General features: G+C 34.0%; 2 protein-coding genes across 9 annotated transcripts; both read right to left on the bottom strand.

Annotated features, from left to right (window-relative positions):
- Positions 1 to 404: 404 nt before the first annotated feature.
- On the bottom strand, positions 405 to 7882 carry LOC143213972 (uncharacterized). 6 transcript variants are annotated; one of them, XM_076434398.1, is made up of 10 exons: positions 7579 to 7880; positions 7222 to 7442; positions 6322 to 6726; positions 5793 to 5991; positions 5403 to 5710; positions 4767 to 4868; positions 4584 to 4687; positions 4294 to 4492; positions 3056 to 3182; positions 405 to 2950 (listed from the first exon to the last, which is right to left on the bottom strand). In XM_076434398.1, exons 2-9 carry the CDS (start codon positions 7378 to 7380, stop codon positions 3078 to 3080), a joined length of 1581 nt encoding a protein of 526 aa, XP_076290513.1. In that variant the 5' UTR covers positions 7381 to 7442; positions 7579 to 7880; the 3' UTR covers positions 405 to 2950; positions 3056 to 3077. The 6 variants fall into 6 exon arrangements, with proteins under 6 accessions (XP_076290513.1, XP_076290517.1, XP_076290512.1 ...); XM_076434402.1 differs by having other exon boundaries at positions 405 to 3182; positions 5409 to 5710; positions 7579 to 7882; XM_076434397.1 differs by having other exon boundaries at positions 405 to 3182.
- Positions 7883 to 10319: 2437 nt separating this feature from the next.
- On the bottom strand, positions 10320 to 18333 carry LOC143213985 (ras-related protein Rab-8A-like). Of its 3 annotated transcripts, none has more exons than XM_076434435.1 (5): positions 17986 to 18286; positions 16451 to 16511; positions 15983 to 16121; positions 15553 to 15756; positions 10320 to 15069 (listed from the first exon to the last, which is right to left on the bottom strand). In XM_076434435.1, exons 1-5 carry the CDS (start codon positions 18107 to 18109, stop codon positions 14935 to 14937), a joined length of 663 nt encoding a protein of 220 aa, XP_076290550.1. In that variant the 5' UTR covers positions 18110 to 18286; the 3' UTR covers positions 10320 to 14934. The 3 variants fall into 3 exon arrangements, with proteins under 3 accessions (XP_076290550.1, XP_076290551.1, XP_076290549.1); XM_076434436.1 differs by having other exon boundaries at positions 10320 to 15054; positions 17986 to 18251; XM_076434434.1 differs by having other exon boundaries at positions 14931 to 15756; positions 17986 to 18333.
- Positions 18334 to 19136: the final 803 nt, after the last annotated feature.

The raw sequence follows: 19136 nt of genomic DNA, 5'->3' as shown, positions 1-19136 counted from the left end.
GACCTCTCTGTATAGAGCACAAGAAACTGCATCGACTGGCTTCCATTTAAAAAAAAGTGCAGTTGCATTTTTCTGATGTACCAATGCACAAAAGTGCATGAAATTAGTTGTATATTATGCACCGTCTGACACTATTTAACTTTTACTTGTAACATCTTCTATTCCCAACCGTTTAGGAGGTACAGCCTGTTCAAGTTGCATGGAACACCCTGTATAAACTATTTTTGTCTTTGATGAACTGACTGATATTAGTAATTGGACCTCTAAAAGTGGTTAGTGGATTTTTAAATAAATTAATTATATATACGTCTACAATTAAAATATTTTCCTCGATTGTTTTAAGAAGTTTTTGTAGTGTTTTCATTTTTTTACAAAAGTATGAAAGAGCTTAAAATTGTTGAAAGCATTGTAAATGATTTTCACAAAAAATGTTTTTTAACATAAACAACTGTTAATCACTTAGAAATAAAATATTTACTTTATGTATAATACTTATATAATTTCGATTAAGTATGTCGCGATATAAATGCAATAAACAAAACGTATAAATTATATACATACACGGTAACACGTATTCTAAAAAAATCAGTAAAAAATAATCATTTGTGTGCAGACAATATAAATATCAGTTCGATTTATTAAAAAAAAGAAAAACAATACATTAGAATAATGTATTAAAATGAAATCTTTCTAACATGAAAAATACTTTTAAAAACTAAATTGCATAATAAATTGTAATACACTTGCTGATATGATACACAGTGTCTCATTTAATTTGCACATCTTTAATATCTTTGTTGTTCTTGATAATACGAAAAGTAACCAGAGACATCGGAGATGTTTAAGATTTGCGAGACGTCCTGTATGTTCATATTCATAATTCTCAATTTTTATATATACAAATAAATTTATATAATTTGATGTTGTCAAACAATTTCGTTTGTCTGTAAATATTACATCTTATACGTAGTTAGTATTGGAGACAAATGTATTAATTTAAAACTATAAATTTAGTAAAAACCATATACAAATGTAATCCCGAAGCTGCCAAATTGGAACAGCTTTTAAAATATTTTTCTTCCTTGTATGCCAATGAATATTTGTATTTGTATAGTCCTATCCATCCCACTTAAGTTGTACCCCACTTAAATAAGCTATAACCAGTTGAAATATGTAAAAATTTTACACAATTCTAACATTATATACTATATATTACATCCATTGTGTCCTTCAAAATGTAATAATTATGGAGATAATGAAGTTACTGTGCTTCTAAAAATCAATTTACAATTCAGTATACTAAATAAAGACATTTATGAATGAATATACTTCTCAATATAGTCTATTATCACCTTTTGAAGGAAATACTTGTTAACAATGACATCCATTGTGACAATATTAGTTTTCATTGGCCGTGGCACACTTTAATCTTATAATCACTGCAATCTGTGTCTTTCAGACTAGATGACTTTTCAAGATGACAGCTAAATTGCGAATTTATAGTAGTGTTTTATTTAGGATAGCGTGTATTTAAACTATTCCATACAACTAAGATAGAGTTTCAAATAATACGTGTGAAAGTGAAGCATAAAATATTTCTATTCATTACTGATATAAAAAATTAGATATTGTTCTGGTTCGTATTTCTCTCGTATGTATATCTCTAATCGCATTGTATTTACTGAAAATTTTGTTTCTTTTAAAAAAATAAAACAATTTTAAATATTCAACAATTTCGTGATTATATAGAATAAATTTAATATTATGCATTTCCCTTAAAAAAAGAAGAGCATCAGTATATCCTGTTGCTCTGACGTTACTAATTTTAATTAGGATAAAAATTATTGATCATAGTTCGCTGCCTCATTTAGTCATACTACAATTATGTGATACAGCATATCACAACTATTTTATTGTGTAGCACCAGTTCGCGTTGCTTACGGAGAGAAAAAAATATATTTTGCTAATCGATTAAGAAATCATTACAAAATTTCTGCTAAATATATTTGAATACTCTTCTTAAAGTATAACTAATTAGAACTAAACAATTTTGTATAATAAAGTTCGGGAATTATCCGAGAGAAAATTAAATGTATTGGCACTTGAATTGATCAACTGATTTAAAAATGATTAATTGCGAGGCAGCTCCTTAACAGAAAAACAAATTATATAATTTTCATTAATAACGAGATTTAAGTACAAATACCTACATTCTTTATAGTTTCAACATATAGTTTAACTTTTCCGCTACTAAAGGCTTCTATAGTGACCCTCCCGTGAATTGATCCCTAAGTACGAAATGCCACTATAGTATACCACGCGCGAATAGCCAGCCCATTGTTAAAATATAATATTACTGTGTAGTAACGATATTTGCTTGTTATTACCACGAAGAAGTTTTATTTAAATAAAGTTTAGTAAGGAACATGTGATTATGAACAGTTTTTCTCCTTTGATAAAATTTTTAAGTTAAGGAATTAAATTTTCCAAGCGCTTCATTATGATAGCACTTCTTTTTGGCCAGTTCCGCTATTGCGAAGAGATTAGGAAGGCGTATTAAACTAATATATTATCTGTTGTTTAATAAATATCGTTAATGCTTAAAAATAATTTTAAATATGCATTAAGAGAAAATACACAGAATTTAATTATAATTCATGAAAATAGAAAAGTTGGAATGAATTTTACTATATCTTCGATTCTTACTCCATTGACATAAATATCAGAGTAATAAACAAATTAGGCAGTTACAATGAGATCATATATGCAAATCAAGAATATACTTTTGTACATGATGAATAACATATTGAATGTTTCGTTTTAAACAATATTAAGTAAATAATGTTATCTATGTAAATAAATAGAAGAATGATACAAATATGAATTACATTAAGATTTCCACTGAAAATGGAAAGAGAAACCAAGGCCTTTGTATTATGTGAAATATAAACTGAAAAGAAGTGAATTGTGTGCGATTAGAAGTAGTGTAACCATAGTTTGTTCCTTAGTGAATTTAAAAACTTCGTATTTGTATTACTATACATAGAAAACATACTGCTAAATTTATGCGTTGACATCTATTGTTCTGTTGGACTGTCGGCTGGAAGGTGAAGAAATACTTGTTGCAATACGTTTATCATCGTTTGTAGCATTGTTGTTTGTTTCTCCTCTAAAGTAGCAACCTATTTCGAGTAACATTTATTAGTAAGCATTTGCAATTTTTATACCTCTTGGAACAAAAACGAAATACACTTCTCAAAAGAATTAAGGGATCACTTGTGCGAACCCGAAAAATTGGTCCCACTTTACGTGATCATAACTCCATCAAAAATTGCCGTATCGATATCGTTAAACAATGGTTTGAAAGCCTGAAACCTCTAGTTTCAGATGCTCTGTTTCAAATGGTTGCTATGTTGGTTTTTTACAAAGTTATAGCGAGATGAAGACAACATTGACGGTTAACAAAAATTTTGTGCAACTTTGGAAAATCACACGGGGAGCAACAATTTTTTTGATAAATCGCGTTAATATCATTTAGAAGGGCTATCTTTCCTGTGTAAATTGTGTGGTTGTTGAATATTGTGCGATTTTTTTTATTCGAGTTATTCAACATTGAAGTGAATATGGGCTTTTTAACTCTAACTGGCTCCAGAAAGCGAAAAAATTATCGTAGAATCTTGTGCAAAAAACCAATAGAAAGAACGTTTCTTTCTCTTCAAGGCACTCCTTTTGTTTTTTCAATTTCATTAACATTTCGATATACCAGGTGTTTCTCAAAATATGCATAGAAAATGTACAATTTCCATTTTTCCTTTAACTCGCTATATCTCAGCGAGAAATTTCATGGTTTCAGGCTTCCAAACCATTGTTTAACGATATCGATACAGCAATTTTTGACGGAGTTAAGATCACGTAAAGGGGGACCAATTTTTCGGGTTCGCACAAGTGATCCCTTAATTCTTTGGAGGAGCACATATATTTTTAATATATTTCCAACTATGTAATTCAATTTTTAGTGAAAGAAAAATTAATTTCGTAATAAATATAAACTAATAACTAGACTGCGGATTTTTATGCAAAATAAATATCTTCTGCATTTATTGTGGGAAGCAGGAATAAAATAAAAATTGATTTCACCCCCTCTAATGACTTCGTGTTACGTTAAAAACAACATATTACAGTATTCTTCAATTTATCCAATCTTTTACTGTTTTATATTTCACCCAGCCAATTTCTTCATAAATGCATAAAAATCTGCAGTTTTCTAATAACTTTCAAGATTTGCTTACTTACCCTTTCTACTAACTGAATGTACTCCGAATATGGAACATAAGCAGGGTTTCCAGAATTAGGTGATGACTGCTCAGAATGAGGAGGCATTTCAGATTTCTGACTTTTATCTTTCGATTTACTATCGTTAGTTAGTTCAGCTTCTAAGTTATTAATGGCTTCTAGGATTGTCGTTCTAGAAATATCTTCTATTGTTGGTGTTCTATATAGTAATTAAAAATAATGTGAAAATGATTTATAAGATATTTTAAGTAATTTGAACAGGTTGCTAGTTTTACTTTCAAATAACTTACTTGATAGCATTTCTTATCTGTTTTTTCTTAACTTTCGATTTGTCAAGTGGATCAACAAATGCGACCTTCCATCTTTCCAATTGATTCCATTTCAATTCTTCCACCTACAAACAAATAATTTATCATTAATTATATTAAACATTATATATTCATAGTTAACAAAAGGAAAATATATTCAATAACCCAAGGTGCTTTTCTTCTTGCTTTTGCCGTTAATCCGTCAGGTTCTTCTTCGCGCGATTGCTCTAGTACAGTCTCTATGCTTTCATTTGCTACGTTATCTTCCTATTACGAATAAAGAAATATTTTGTTTGTATAAGAGTATTCAAATAAAATGTTTTAAACAAGCATAGTAATTTTACATGCTTTAAATAGACTGCAGATTTTATGTATCTATAAGATTTACAACAAGGGGCGAAAATATAGAAGTATTTTATCTTGATTTTCGTTTAACGAAGAACATAAATTTTTACTGTATTCTCACTTGTGTCAACTAATTTCTAGAAATATGAATTTGCATGAAAATCAGCAGTCTAGTTATAATTATTACGTTTAAACGTTATAGATAGACTGCAGATCTTTATGCAAAATAAAAATGAAACTAAATTGAATGTTATTTGAATAGAGGAGAAATCATATTTTTCATAATTTTCCAACAATTTTTAATTTCGTCTACTTCATTTTGCTATAAATGCATAAAGATCCGCAGTCTAGTTATAGAATTGGCAATTGTTGTGCTCGTATATTAATCACTACTATTTTCTACGTTTTATCCATCAAAGGTTTCATGTAACTTATATCGAAAATAGTGCAACGAACATTAACCGATGCCATAGAGGTTGGTCCAGCAGCCCGACGAAGTAAACGCTGCGAAGAAGGTGGACGTCGTCGAGGTGCTTTGGCTCGAGATGCTGTTAAGTGCAAAAGCGGTGCCCCTTCTCCTCGCTCTACCCCATCTAACTCCTCACCCAAAGAAGTATTGGCATTTCCATTACCACTATTGGTTTCCACGTCACCTACGAGACGTTTGAAGTTTGATATGATTGAATGTTCCCCTATAGTCTTTATATCTCCGCTACATTCTTCTCGAGACTTCCTCCTTGATATGACTTTCTTAGTTGTCTCTACTTTCGATAGAATGATACTATAAGTATATTTACCTTCTCTTCTAATGTAATGTTATGAAAATGATTGAAACTAGTTATGTACCTGCATGTACATTTTCTATATCTAAACTTTTTCTAACGTGTGCCTTTTTACTCTTCGTCGCTGATTGAGAAGTCTTTGCGTTAGGTTTCGGATCATATTTTTGTTCGTGGTCTTGATGGTCTGTCCCAAGATTTATCACTTCGACAAAATTGTCAGGGAATAGACCCACTTTACCTTTCAGTTTTCCTATCCACCAACCCTAGAAAATTTTCAACACTTGTTACAGAATTTAATACTGATATTTATCTAAAAACACGTTTCGTAGATCTGTATCAATTAAACATATTCTGAAAATTTCTGTCTGTCGTTCAATCAATGTCTGTCGTTTTTTTTTCCGCATCGACCGATTTCGACGGAACTTTCACAATGCATATAATTGACACAGGTCTTCTTTTCACATCGTGTAGTAAACTAATTGGTCTAACTTCTCATAAAAGTTCAAATCATACAGTCCAATATTAAAAAAGTTATCGGTTTTACGAGAGCGTCCAAATATTAATGGAAATCACTGTATGTGAGCATTCCTTACCTTATCCGGAGCATCTCTAGATAAGAGTGTTAGTATATCTCCTTCGGTCAATGTTAATTCATCTTCGCTAGCTGCTTCATAAGAAAACAATACTTTACACCATTCTTTCTTATCTTCGTCCTTGTATTTGTCGGAATCTTCGTAAAATGGAGGGGTTACAAAATTTGAAGGAAACACTCCAACTTTGCCTTTAAGTCTACCTCTCCACCATCCTTTCTCCTCTTCACCCAAAAATTCAATCGTATCTTCAGGTATTAGCGCTAGTTCATCTTTGTTACACGGCTCGTAATCGAATAGCACTTTGCAAAATTTTTTCCTGGATCCTCCATTTCTCAATGCGACTTCTTCGGACACATTGTTTGCTACCTTGTCTCCAGTGCTTCTACTTGACGGAGGATCTAAAACCTACATTCAATTGAATACTGAATATCGTAAGATGTAACAGTACATAGATGGTTTCGTTATCCTTATGTAGTTTTCGAAAATGAATCATTTAACTTGTTGTAACTTAATATTTCTGTGATTACTAAAGATAACGCGACACTATTATTAACCCCTTCACCTATGATATCACGTGAGAGACATGGTACGTCGTTTGGGCTACACACGACAAACTAGATCTACCGAATTAGTCAAAATGATTGGAAACAAAACACAAATGTATTTACATATCAAAAATCATGTGCGATTTTCACAGATTTAAACGCTCAGCCAACACAAAATGTGTGACCGACCTTGTTGTTGTTTACGATACGTGCTCTCTGAACTTGAATCGTAAGGCAAGGGGTTAAACCACTGTCAACAGATTCCACAAAATCATTGCTAACTATTCAAATATTAACTTCTAACAGGTTACACGACTCACATCTTCCAGTTTCTTAAGCTGTCGAAAGATAATACCTTGACAAAGTTATCAGGAAACATGCCACGTTTATCTCTAAGAGTTCCTTTCCACCAGCCACCTGGAATTACTTTGATCTCTTGGATAATATCTCCTTTCTTTATAGTTAACTCATCAGGTGCTTGAGCTTCGTAGTTATATTCAACGATTGCTTCCATTTTCCTCTATTACTCTAAGAACGACTCAGTTTCTCGAATACATAAATATCAGAATATCCTTTCTGCAAAAAAATATACACAACTGAAGGAACGGCAGTAACTGGCGTTGTGACATTACACAGAAATGAATGAAACAGATCGAACAAATTGATTCGTTATCTTTTCAACGGATCACACTTGACGAGAAAATCTATTTACGTGAACAACGCGAGATGGAACCTCTAATCGTTTTCCTTGTATGTAGCAGGTTCTCGCTTCCGCAGAACGAATTACTCGCCGTGAAAACACAGACTGAACACAAAATGTAGCATACGTGTGTGGCGAGTCTGAAAAAGTCATTTGTTCCTTGTGCATTCTTCGTCTTTCGTGACAGTGGCCCGAGTGATTCTGTTCATGTTACTGTAACATGTAACAAGTATGAAAAACTGGAAAATTTAGGCGTATCCTGCATACAGTAGACAGCTCAACGTATCTGTCATCGCGGCCATCTTGGACACACCAAACCCGAAACAAGTTCCTAGAGCGCATGCTAATTTATTGGTGAGTCAATGAGCGCGCGAAACGCAACTTGTGATTCACTTTTTCATTGGTATTGATGACATTAATCAGTGAACACTGTTTCGTAAGATTTTTTGAGCACGGGAATGATTCATGAAGGGTGATGGATAAGTTATTTCATTAATTGTTGAAGCACTTATTGTTCAACTACACACAAGTCAACTGTCTGATTGCTCAAGTTAGCAATAGAGCTAATCACAACAAAATCACGTGACTTTAACAGGAATTACTTTAATTAACAGTGTGCACCGCCGGAGTACGCGGTGAAGAAAATTTATCAAAGCCATTTTCTTTTGTATTCTGCTCACTAATTGCTCAAGGTGGAACGAGAATGTACATATGTCATTATTTCTATTAAACAATTCGAACGTGCAGATGATATTTAACACACTGCTTCGCTTGTAAAATTGAAAAACCGGTAATAACTTTTACTCAGGCTTATTACAAGTAGGTACAGTCCTGTCTCGCATAAAATGGATCAATGAGAGGCCCGTCACGTGACTGAGCGCGTCGCCATTGTTATTGTGGTTTGCTCTATTCTTATAATTAAGCCGGAAGGAAAATGACAGTCGAAATCGTCATGCGATTCACAGAGTACATATACTTTCGAGTGGCTGATTCATTCTAATCCTCAGACTCTTATCATGAAAACCTTCACGTATCGGATATGCGCAGAGCATACGAAATGTTCCGTGTGCCGAATATATTACAATACAGTAGGACCTCGATTAACCGACTTGATCGGGAGACAAACAGCCCGGATAAATTAAGGCCCGATGGATAATCGAGACTCGTGGAAATAATTAAAATGTACATTATATTCCAAAATAAATTTTTTATTTCTGAAAATTTATTTCTCTTCATAATATATTGTTTATAATCGGAATCCGGTTAACCGACGTCCTACTGTATATGTACAGTCAGGGACAAACAATATTTTTAATTTTTATTCACTGAATAACGTACATCAATGAAATTTCTTGTGTATACGTATACGTACGTCGTTTTACAACGTTTTTGTTTATTTAACTAAAATGTGTTGTCGCTGAATTAATATACCTATAAAAATGTAAATTTTCGAATAATCTGCTCTTGATTTGCCACGAATTAGCCAGCAAAACTTGTATACAAATTCCGACCCATCTGTTTCCCCATTATGCTCGGTATATTTGAGTGCAGAGATTGCCGGCGCAATTCTATGTCAAATCCATGGCAAATTGAGGCCAAATCCATGCCAAATCGAGGCCAAACCTTGCCCTCGTGAAGAGGGCAGGTCGATCGCACTAAGAGCGGACCTAACATTGATAATAACGAGGTCATTTTAAAGAACCCGTTCGACGATGACGTTAGTTGCTATAATAAAGAAAACACAGTAGTTTTGAAATTAACAAACGAATATTTCAACGTTCACCGAGCGTTAGGTCAACGTGTTTTAGAAATGAAAGTTATTTTTATTCTTGGCCTGTTTTATCTGTACAAAAAGTGCAATATGTATATTCCACTACAAAAGAGCGTTAGTTTTACTATTCCAAGGACGGGATATTCTCGTGCCATATAATTATAGCTTCATCATTCCGATAATCGAATGACGTATTTTCAGCGTACGTACACTTCATTTATCCTTATACAGGATTATACAGTGGATCCAAGCAGAATGTATTCAACACTAAATTTCCCATTCTCGAGTAATTGTTGATATTTAAACGATGATAATTTCGTTTAAAAAGAAAAATCGTACGACAATACAATTGTTTTAGTCTAAGATATTTTTGCATTGAGACTTATTATTTTTCACGCATTGAGACGTATGCGAATACATTAAACAAATTGTTCCGTAACCGAAACCACCGTAAATTTAAAGATTAAAACTTCCCCTTTACAACGAATGCTTAAACTTGATCTACGATTTTTTAGGCAATTTATTGAACTTTGAATGAAAGTATCGTCGGATTTGCCCAGCAACAGTTCTAGAGCAACTTCGACTCTCTCTGCCTCTCTTTCTTTTCCGTTCACCGTACTCTTTTACGCCCGAAACTTTAATCGCATGTTACAGAAGTGATTATGATCGTAACTATATCGAGTTTGGTGTCATTTTAATTAGCAAAACGAGACGAAAACCTAAACGTGCAATCTTTTAGTATGCAACAAACCAATAAAATACTAATGGTTCAATTATAATAATTTGACATATTCAAAATTAGTCAACATTCAAAATAGTTAGATTTTTTACAATCTTTTTGACGTGGCAATTGGTATGCGCAGTTATGTGCAAGTTGTATGCATCAACATATGATGAACGAAGCGTAATCGATGGTAATCGATCGTATAGGAGAGAAATATCTATTAATTGAGCGAATTTGTGATTATATTCTGGAAGAAGAAAATTTTCATTACACTTACGTAAAGTAGACGCGTACGCGTTCAAAACTCCGTTTTAAACGGACTCCGTTTACTCCGTTCAAAAACGGAGTAGATGTTTGTTATTTTATTAGTCACAGAATATTATTAAATTATCCTCCAAAATATTTTCGAATTGTTTGCTTAAACGTTTGTTTTTATTTCACTGGAATTGAATGTTTCGCACTCTGGTTTCCGATACAGTCAAAAAGCGAGTAAACTCCGGGAAGATAACGATGAGTGGCCAGTGGCCACTACTCAGGGTATCTACCTTCCTTGAAAATATTTATAACACAGTGCTTATCAGCACTGTAATTACGGTAGCATGTTCAAATAAGAAATCGACTCTTATAATATTTTGGAGCGCACGACAAGATAAATGATTAAATACCGTATTCATTTATAAATTTATATGACACCTTGCTCGGTTTCTGTTAATTATATGAGCCGTTTAATGCAAATATCGTGGAGCTGAAAACAGTTAGTCATTGAACAATGAGAAATTAAGTAAAAGTTCTATGAAACACAATACAGGATACAGGGTGTACCAGATAAAGTGAAAATATCGACTTGATTCTTTTTTTAATTAAATGGTTAAGGAGGGCTAATTTTTAGTACGTATAATGTATGTATGCTATACATACATAGTTTAGAGTCAGGGATATGCGTGTGCATTTTTCTAATCGATTGTCGACAAAAAGTGTGCATCTTTATTATAATATATCGATCTATACATCAAATTATACAATTATTTTTACAAACTGAAAAAAGTTGTAAAGGTATACGTGTATACATATACATAGAGGGTAACATTATCAGTCGAACAGTTCGAACGAAACACGTGTGATACTTTTATCATGAAGGATATAAAAATGTATGATAAAAGCATCTTACTGACTGCACATGTTTCTCCGTCGTTGTTAGATTGTAGAACACCTTCAGTGCAGAGTCGCCAGATGAGGGGAGGCAGCACGAATTGAGGGGAAAAACTTACCCTCTCTCTGTAAGTACCAGATTAGTCACGCGTCACGTGACCGGGCTGTGGCGGAGGCGTGGGGGAACTGCGTCGTAGGAGGGGAAGGTAGAGTGAAAAAAAGACAGAAGTCTTAATCTGGCGACTCTGCTTTAGCGAACGTACAGAAAAGTATAATTCTTTCGAAACGAAAACCGATCTGTTCGTCCACTAAAAATTGATTTCTCATTGAAAAGTAACAATGACGAAAACATCGAAGAATTTTCATGGGACAAGCTTGGAACACAAGAGATATCGGAAATACTTGTCACTAAATAGAAATCCTCTCGTTCGAGAACGAAACAACGAAACCTTTTTTTCCCCCGAAGACCAGCTTCAGGGAAGAAACGAAATCAGGTAAACGAGCCAGCATCCGTTTCAAGGAAGTACAAAATTTTTAGAACTCATTCTCGTTTATATATATACAATGAATATATAGAACATCCATTTTTTCGCGTGTCTATCGGCTTTTCAATTTAATGTATAGTCTTAATCAATTTATAAAAATTTTCAACGACGACGAGACCTCGTGGTCTTTTATACAAATTAGTTTTACATGTGTATAAAAAAGCTATGTGTGTGAATCACATTGCAGATAGTACAAAGCATTGGGAACACGCTGTTCCAATGTTTCTTGTTGATCGCAGTCGAACCAATCGGCAAGAACCATCGAAGTACATATTAATTATGTACAGTCTGTAACGCAGAGACCTGTTGCTTAATTTTCTTTTCCCGTTATCGAATCGTTTTGCAATCGCTTACAAAATTAAATAAACCTCCAACTAACAATATTGTAACAATATCGTTACAATAAATTCAATTATATAGGGTTATCGGTCACTATTCGGTGGTAGAACCGAAAAGGGGCTGATTCTACAAAACAAAAATAAGTCGAAAATGTAGAAAACAAATTTTTTCACAATTCTTTGGATCAATAGCAAGAAGAAAGATTAAAATGTCTCTTTTTCTTCAGTGACCTTATTCAATTGAAAATAGTATGTATATCGACGTGCTCAGACTGTTTTAAATTGCACCAACTCGTTTTTGCCATAAATGCATAAAACCCGCAGTTCAATTATTAGCAATCACGTAATACGACCAGTTCGAACGTGTTTCCTTTTTTACCACAAATTATAAATTATTCTTACAAGAGTATGCGATGGAAAAACCAATCCTTTCGTTTTTCTCACACTTCTGTTGTTCTCTAATTATCACAGTAGGCACAATAAAAAGGCGTTATTTTTTCTGCCAGCTTAAAATAAGAGGAATACGAAAGGTGACAGTATCAGTGTCGAACAACTTCCAGTCAAAGTTGTTATTATAATTAAAATGTTTTAATTAAAAACATAGTTCAAATGCATTTTAAACTGTATCAATTATCGTAGAGATGTGCAATTAAGTATTATAAAAATATGAATATACATGAACAGGCGCAATTCATTAATGAGATTCATGTCTCAAACAAGGAAAAATGTCATGTTGATAGTACCATGTGCATACTGTTCGTTTAGGCCTTTTCGTAGTGTCTAATCGACGATGATGGAAATGATTACCATGATTTATATGTATAAAAGACGATTGTTATGTTATGTATAAGTTTTGTATGCGTTGAGACCTGGACAAATTGTTTGTAGAACAAAGACACATTAATAATTTTGTTCATATCTGTTTAGTTTTTATATTGAAAAATTTCAGTTTTTGAAAAGTTAGCAGTTATAATATATATCCTTCATAAAAAGTATTAATACTAATTCATACTTACAATTTAAGTCATTGAGGTGGGTAATCACATTTATTAGTTGTTTATTCGAAATGCTGACTTTTGTCCAGTTTGTTTACCTTTAGTAGTCACTCTTCGTTTAGCAGTTATTGTATTTGAAAATACGTAAATGGTTTCCTTATTTTTTTCATCTTGAAGTCGGTCTGGGCAACTTGCGGCTCGCCAGGCACAAACGACTCCCCTCCCTACTCCTGTGTCTCCCCACCAAACTCCTCTGAAGTGTAGGAGTGGGTTGCGGAGACTGTATACATTACATGGGAGGCCGTATCTCCTCGCAGACACGCGAGACGAAGCACTGGTACAGTGATAGTGGAGGAACCGCTACACTGGTCGTGAAGCGACAGCGGAGAAGAAGTTGCCCGGGCCTGTCTTAAAGTATGAAGATGAGACAGTCGACAACAAAATGGTTGTATTTCAAAGTGAGAACATACCTTTTACTTTGATAACGTATGAAATTGGAACAATTTTTATACCTCGTAGAATAGTAAAACCTATTTGATACGATCGTAAAAACAACCTATCCTCTCATTAGAATAAAAAATGACAATCGTTCGGTTAAAATTTCCGATTTGCTAAGAAAAATGTCCGTTGCACTGTACGAATGACATTTCTTAAATTCGAAACAACGTCTAAGTATTGCCGTAAATGTTAAAATCGAATGATACCATTGTAACTTCTAAGAGATACAATTAATATTGCAATGCTTATTCAATTTTCTTTTGTTTTATAACTCTCCTGAATAAAATAAATATTAAATAAAATATATGAATAGTTTGTAATTCGTGTGAAGACTGAACGAAAAAATGAAATGTGGTATGTATTTACATTAAGGGACTCGTCATCGATTTCGACGACCTTGAAATACGTTGTCAAGGTCAACATATAAGATTCGCTGACCTTGAAAATATGCTTCAAGGTCTACGAAATCAGCGAGGCGTCCCCTAATTACATCATTTAGACAAGAATAGATGAAGCTGACAACTCCAGCAACAATTATGAGAAAGAAGAAGTAGGATTGGGCAGACTCTAGCATGTGAAAGGAAATAAGCTTCCATGCTTCTTCTACTAAGTCTTTTCAGCAATGGATGCTTAACGATAGAGCATATTTGTGCCTTTCTTAAACAGTTAACTTTACTCTAGGTGTGATCTTGCAGTTCAATGAATCATCACTGTTTCGCCGCTCAAAAGTCACAACGAAGGTGCAAAAGTTTTACGATAATTGTTTGTAATATATCACGTTAATCGCCGAAATTACCAGTTTGCCATCCGAATCAAAACTTCCGCTACGTCAAACCTGTCCAACTCGCGGCCCGCCAGCTACATGTCGCCCCCCACTTCTTCACTCCGCTAAGGTGGGTGGTGACGCGCTCCCCCTATTCGATACGGTCGGCGATCGTACCGTCAGAAGTACTGGAGGAGCTTAACTAGTTTAATGGTGGGGATCGTGTGGCTCGCGACGAAGAAGTTAGACAGGCCTGCGCTACGTCATTCGCTCAGTCAACTGAACGACTTCAGTACCTTTCGTCGTATAAACCACGAAGAATTCTGTAAAAAACTTCTGCTCTTCTATGGTAAACACATTTACATTCTACTTTCCGATACAAAGACTCCCGTCCTATCTCCTCGTTGCGTTTCCAGTTCCACTTTCGGAGCGAAGGAACATGTTAGTTCAAAGTCATTCGCATCATGGGTATGTACACTTACATATACATAGAGACGCGGCTCTCGTTTTATTCTCATTTCGCACAGGTAAAATCTTGTCCGGAACGAGTGTATCTTGTTCTTTCGATTTCGGAGCACGCCTTGATTAAAGGGATTGACAAGAGCAAGCTCCAGCTTCGCCTTGCTGAGTCGGCGACTGAGATTGATCGACGACTTTGATCACACTGTCGGCTCGTTCCCCATCAGCAGCTTCCAATAAACTCGCCTGAAAACAGCATATCTAGCAAAAGAGTAAAGGTAAATACAGTAGAACTCCGTTTATATCAGGCCTGAGCAACTTGCAGGTCGCGAGCCGCAGACTCGTCTCCCCACTCGTGGATCCTCTCCACGAAATTCTTGTGGAGTGTAGGAGGAGGTTGAGGAGATTAGGGGTGTGTAGGGGCAATATGAAGTAGTCGATAGTGGGGGAACCGGTACACCGGTAGTGGAACTCGAGAAGCGACAGCGGGGAAGAAGTTGCCCGGGCCTGATTTACATAATGCCACGCTATAACATTTGGGGAACAATATGCGCGCTATAACGTTTCGCACTTACTAATCGTACCTACGAAAAGTTGCGAATTTTTTCAAAAATGATGTCTCTCATGAAATGGAAAAATAATTTTTATTGAAAAATACAATACCATAAATATATATTGTATTTTGTAGTTTGGAGAGTACTTGTTACGATTATAGTTCCTGTTGAATAATATAAATAACAATACCCGACTTCCTTGTTGTTCTCGTATTCTTCTAGCTAAGGCAAGAAACGCTTCTTCGATGTTAATGTTTTCTTTGCAAGACACTTCGAAGAAAGGCATGTCAAAATTGTCTGCTATAATTTGCCCTTTCTCGGCATCGACAACTCTGTGCGTCGTGACGTCGCATTTATTCGCTGCCAATACCTTCACCACATCCGGTGATGCATACTGTAAAGAGAAAGATGAACGATTATTTTTATGAAGACGTAAGTCAGCGCTCGGATTTATGTACTCGCGACGGCCAAGTTTCGAAGGGTACGCCCCCTCAACCCGGCCACGCGTCTCGCTCCTAACAAGGCTAACTTGGAATATTATTTTAAACACGACACCATGAATTAATGAATCTGTAAATTGCCAAAAATCCATTTATTTATTTTAAAATAAAAATCCTTACCTCTTGAATGCTTCGTAGCCAATATTCCAGGTGAGTAAAGCTTTCTAATCTGGTAACATCGTACATAAGTAGAATACCCATAGCACCGCGATAATACGCAGTGGTTAACGTGCGGAATCGTTCTTGGCCAGCAGCATCCCTTTAACAAGATAATTATGAATAAAAGTAATTAATCACTTCTTCGTGCATCAAACAAATTCCTTCTTAAGAACATCGGTCAACACGGTTCAATTTGCTTAATCATAAATTATTTATTTAACTATTTGCGGATGATAAGTAATTCAAATGTTGATCACATTTTTCAACTGAACTAAAGATTCTTTTAATTGTTAAATCATTTGGTTTATCTATATTATGGTTAGGTGCAGTGTATATGTATATGATCATTAACTGTAATTGTTGTTTTGTACATATTAATATGTATTAAAATGAACATCGAATCATAAATATGTATACAGATTTACTCACCAAATTTGAAGCTTAATTCGCGTTCCATCCAGATTAATTATTTTTTGTTTAAAATCGAGACCTGTTGATTCATTCGTTTATTTTAAAACTCATTGCGATTGCAAAATAGACCAATCAAAGTATTATTTAGAAATTCGTACGACGAAAAACGTACGATCATCTTAGAACATTGAAAATAACATCATATGAACATCGCTGAACATTTAGGAAGATCGAAATATTCTTACGCACTTGATAAATTGAAATGTGTTCTTATTTTCATAGAATATTCATAGTACAACAATTATATAATAATTGTACATTGTATAAAACATAATATACTTATAATCAATGTTCCAAGTATAACATACATTTTTATATCTAAAATTTATAAATTGACCACATTTATAGCTTACTAGATTCTTCAATATTACACACATGAAAATCTTGTATATCAATTTTTCATAATTTTGTCTTACTACATAGTAATATACACTTGACCAGCCTTTTCAATCCAACATTTCAGATGTAAAAATTATTTTTTCAATTAAAAAATTATTTGAATTCCCCAAAAAAATTTAATTAAATTTCTTCCCACGGTAATTTTATTCATCATTCGTCAAAAATGACTTTGTTGCACTTCCTCGATACAACAAATGTCGCGTTTTCATTTTAACAGTAACCTACGCGCTGCCGATCAAATGACCGGACTTACATTCTTCATTTTTTAATTATTGAAATGATGACGTTGCTTACATGGAAATTGATTCGACAAGTTTCTTTATCCAAACACATATTGAAATAAAAATTACACGAATTCTAAACAAACAGAGCCTTGTCAGTTCTATCGGTTAAAACATTTCAATCGTTTTCAGTGCTCGGTAGTTTTAGTGTTAAAATATATAGAATGCCACCAGTGTTCTGTTAAGAAGAACAATACCGTCGTAAACAAAAGTTGTCGTTCAAGGATCTAATTTAAAAATTTCAAGTGAAATAATTCACACCTGTCAACACGAATGAAAGGTGAGTAAAACACGGATGCAAGCACGATTTATTAAAGCCAATGGTTATGAAGAAAATTTCTAAAATACGAACAGAAACAAATACGTATGAACAGAAACAAATACGATTATTTAACAAGTAAGAAAACCGTATATGTGCTTGCTACCACTTCTAAAGGGTTGACATGCTATTTGTGTTTTCCATTAATAAAAAATGAACCAGCTGTTCAATAATTCAATTCATTAAAACATCTATTAAACGTACATCATTATACGAGGACACAAATTATATAAAGACATGTCAAGACCTCATCTCTAGTTAGGTGTTCAATTTAAAGAAACAAAATGCTTGACATCACAGCTGAAGTATTGAAAGATCGTCGTAAATAAATGGAATTGAATACTGAGAAATCCATTGTGAATCGAGTAATTTTCTATTAACAAAAATGTGCAACTGGTAATCGAAAGAATTCCCTAGAAATGATTGTAAACGAGCTATCAGATGATCATTAAAGATCTATTTGAAAGAAAGCAGGAGGCCGACAGGCTGCTCACCTATGGTCGAAATGAATGTGTCGTAGTAACGTTCATCACAATAACGATGAACAACACAGGTTTTCCCGACATTCGAGTCACCGAGCACCAAAACTTTATAAGTAGCTACAAAGTTGAGCGCCATGTTAGCTTTCGGGTGCTTTCGAACTGTTGTTGGGTCGAGAAGAGAGAGTCGTCGGCCGGGGTTGTTCTTTGGACACTTTCGGGGTGAAGGATCGATTCGAGGCCTGCGCTTTTCTCTGTAACTCTAAAGCTGCTTTCAGAATTGTTACTTTTCACTTGCCATGCGCAACGGTGTTTTAAACATTATCAGAAACTGATATGCGTTATTTTTTGAACGTGATATACGTACGGTTCCGTGTCCACTCAAAATAAGGAGTTCAATGGCACCGTAACACTTTTATCGAAATTTTATCTTTCCTTCGTGCAAATCAAATGCTACATTATTTTTAAACGATATTTCCTGTTTTCTCGTACATTATTCGCGACACTTACTTAATAAATTTATTGGAAAATAAGTAAGATATGACTTTCATTTGCGTCAATTAATGCGACATAATTGATGCGATAAAAATTACGTTAAAGTATAAAGATAATTATTAGTGTGTAACAGTAAATATGAAAAGATCGGCGATCGCAATTTCTGCGATCTGCACTCACTATATTCACTCACTTATATGTATAAGGAGAATGTCGTAATATTAATATTACGAAATTTCTACCATTCTAGAAGCTGGCGAAGGGATAAACAAGGTAACATTATTTTTAATTGTCGTTTATTTCAATTATTATTTAATTGATCATCTGGTTTTTGAAGGAACTGAAACATATCATTCGGGTAGTGTTTTTATTTTATTAGTTTTAAAATCTTTAGCTTAATAAATATGGATTCAAAAAATCGTTTGTCTCGCTCTTTCCAAAACCATTGTGATCTTATTTCTCGAAAAGCCGCAAACTTTTTTTTTTTATTATAACGTTCGTATTTACGTCGAGTTCTTAACAAAAAAAGAAAACGAAGGGACTCAAAAGGTCTCAATAATTAACAACAAAAATTAATAATTATTAGCGCCCTAATTGGTATTTTTTATAATTTAAAGTATAATGGACTCACTGCACTGAATAATGTCTACTATAGGGCAAGGGGTTAAAGA

Source organism: Lasioglossum baleicum, chromosome 12, assembly GCF_051020765.1.
Source record: "Lasioglossum baleicum chromosome 12, iyLasBale1, whole genome shotgun sequence".
In the NCBI taxonomy this organism is placed as follows: Eukaryota; Metazoa; Arthropoda; class Insecta; order Hymenoptera; family Halictidae; genus Lasioglossum; species Lasioglossum baleicum.
The sequence above is the reverse complement of the archived record's forward strand: the minus strand, read 5'-3'. Positions and strand labels throughout refer to the sequence as shown.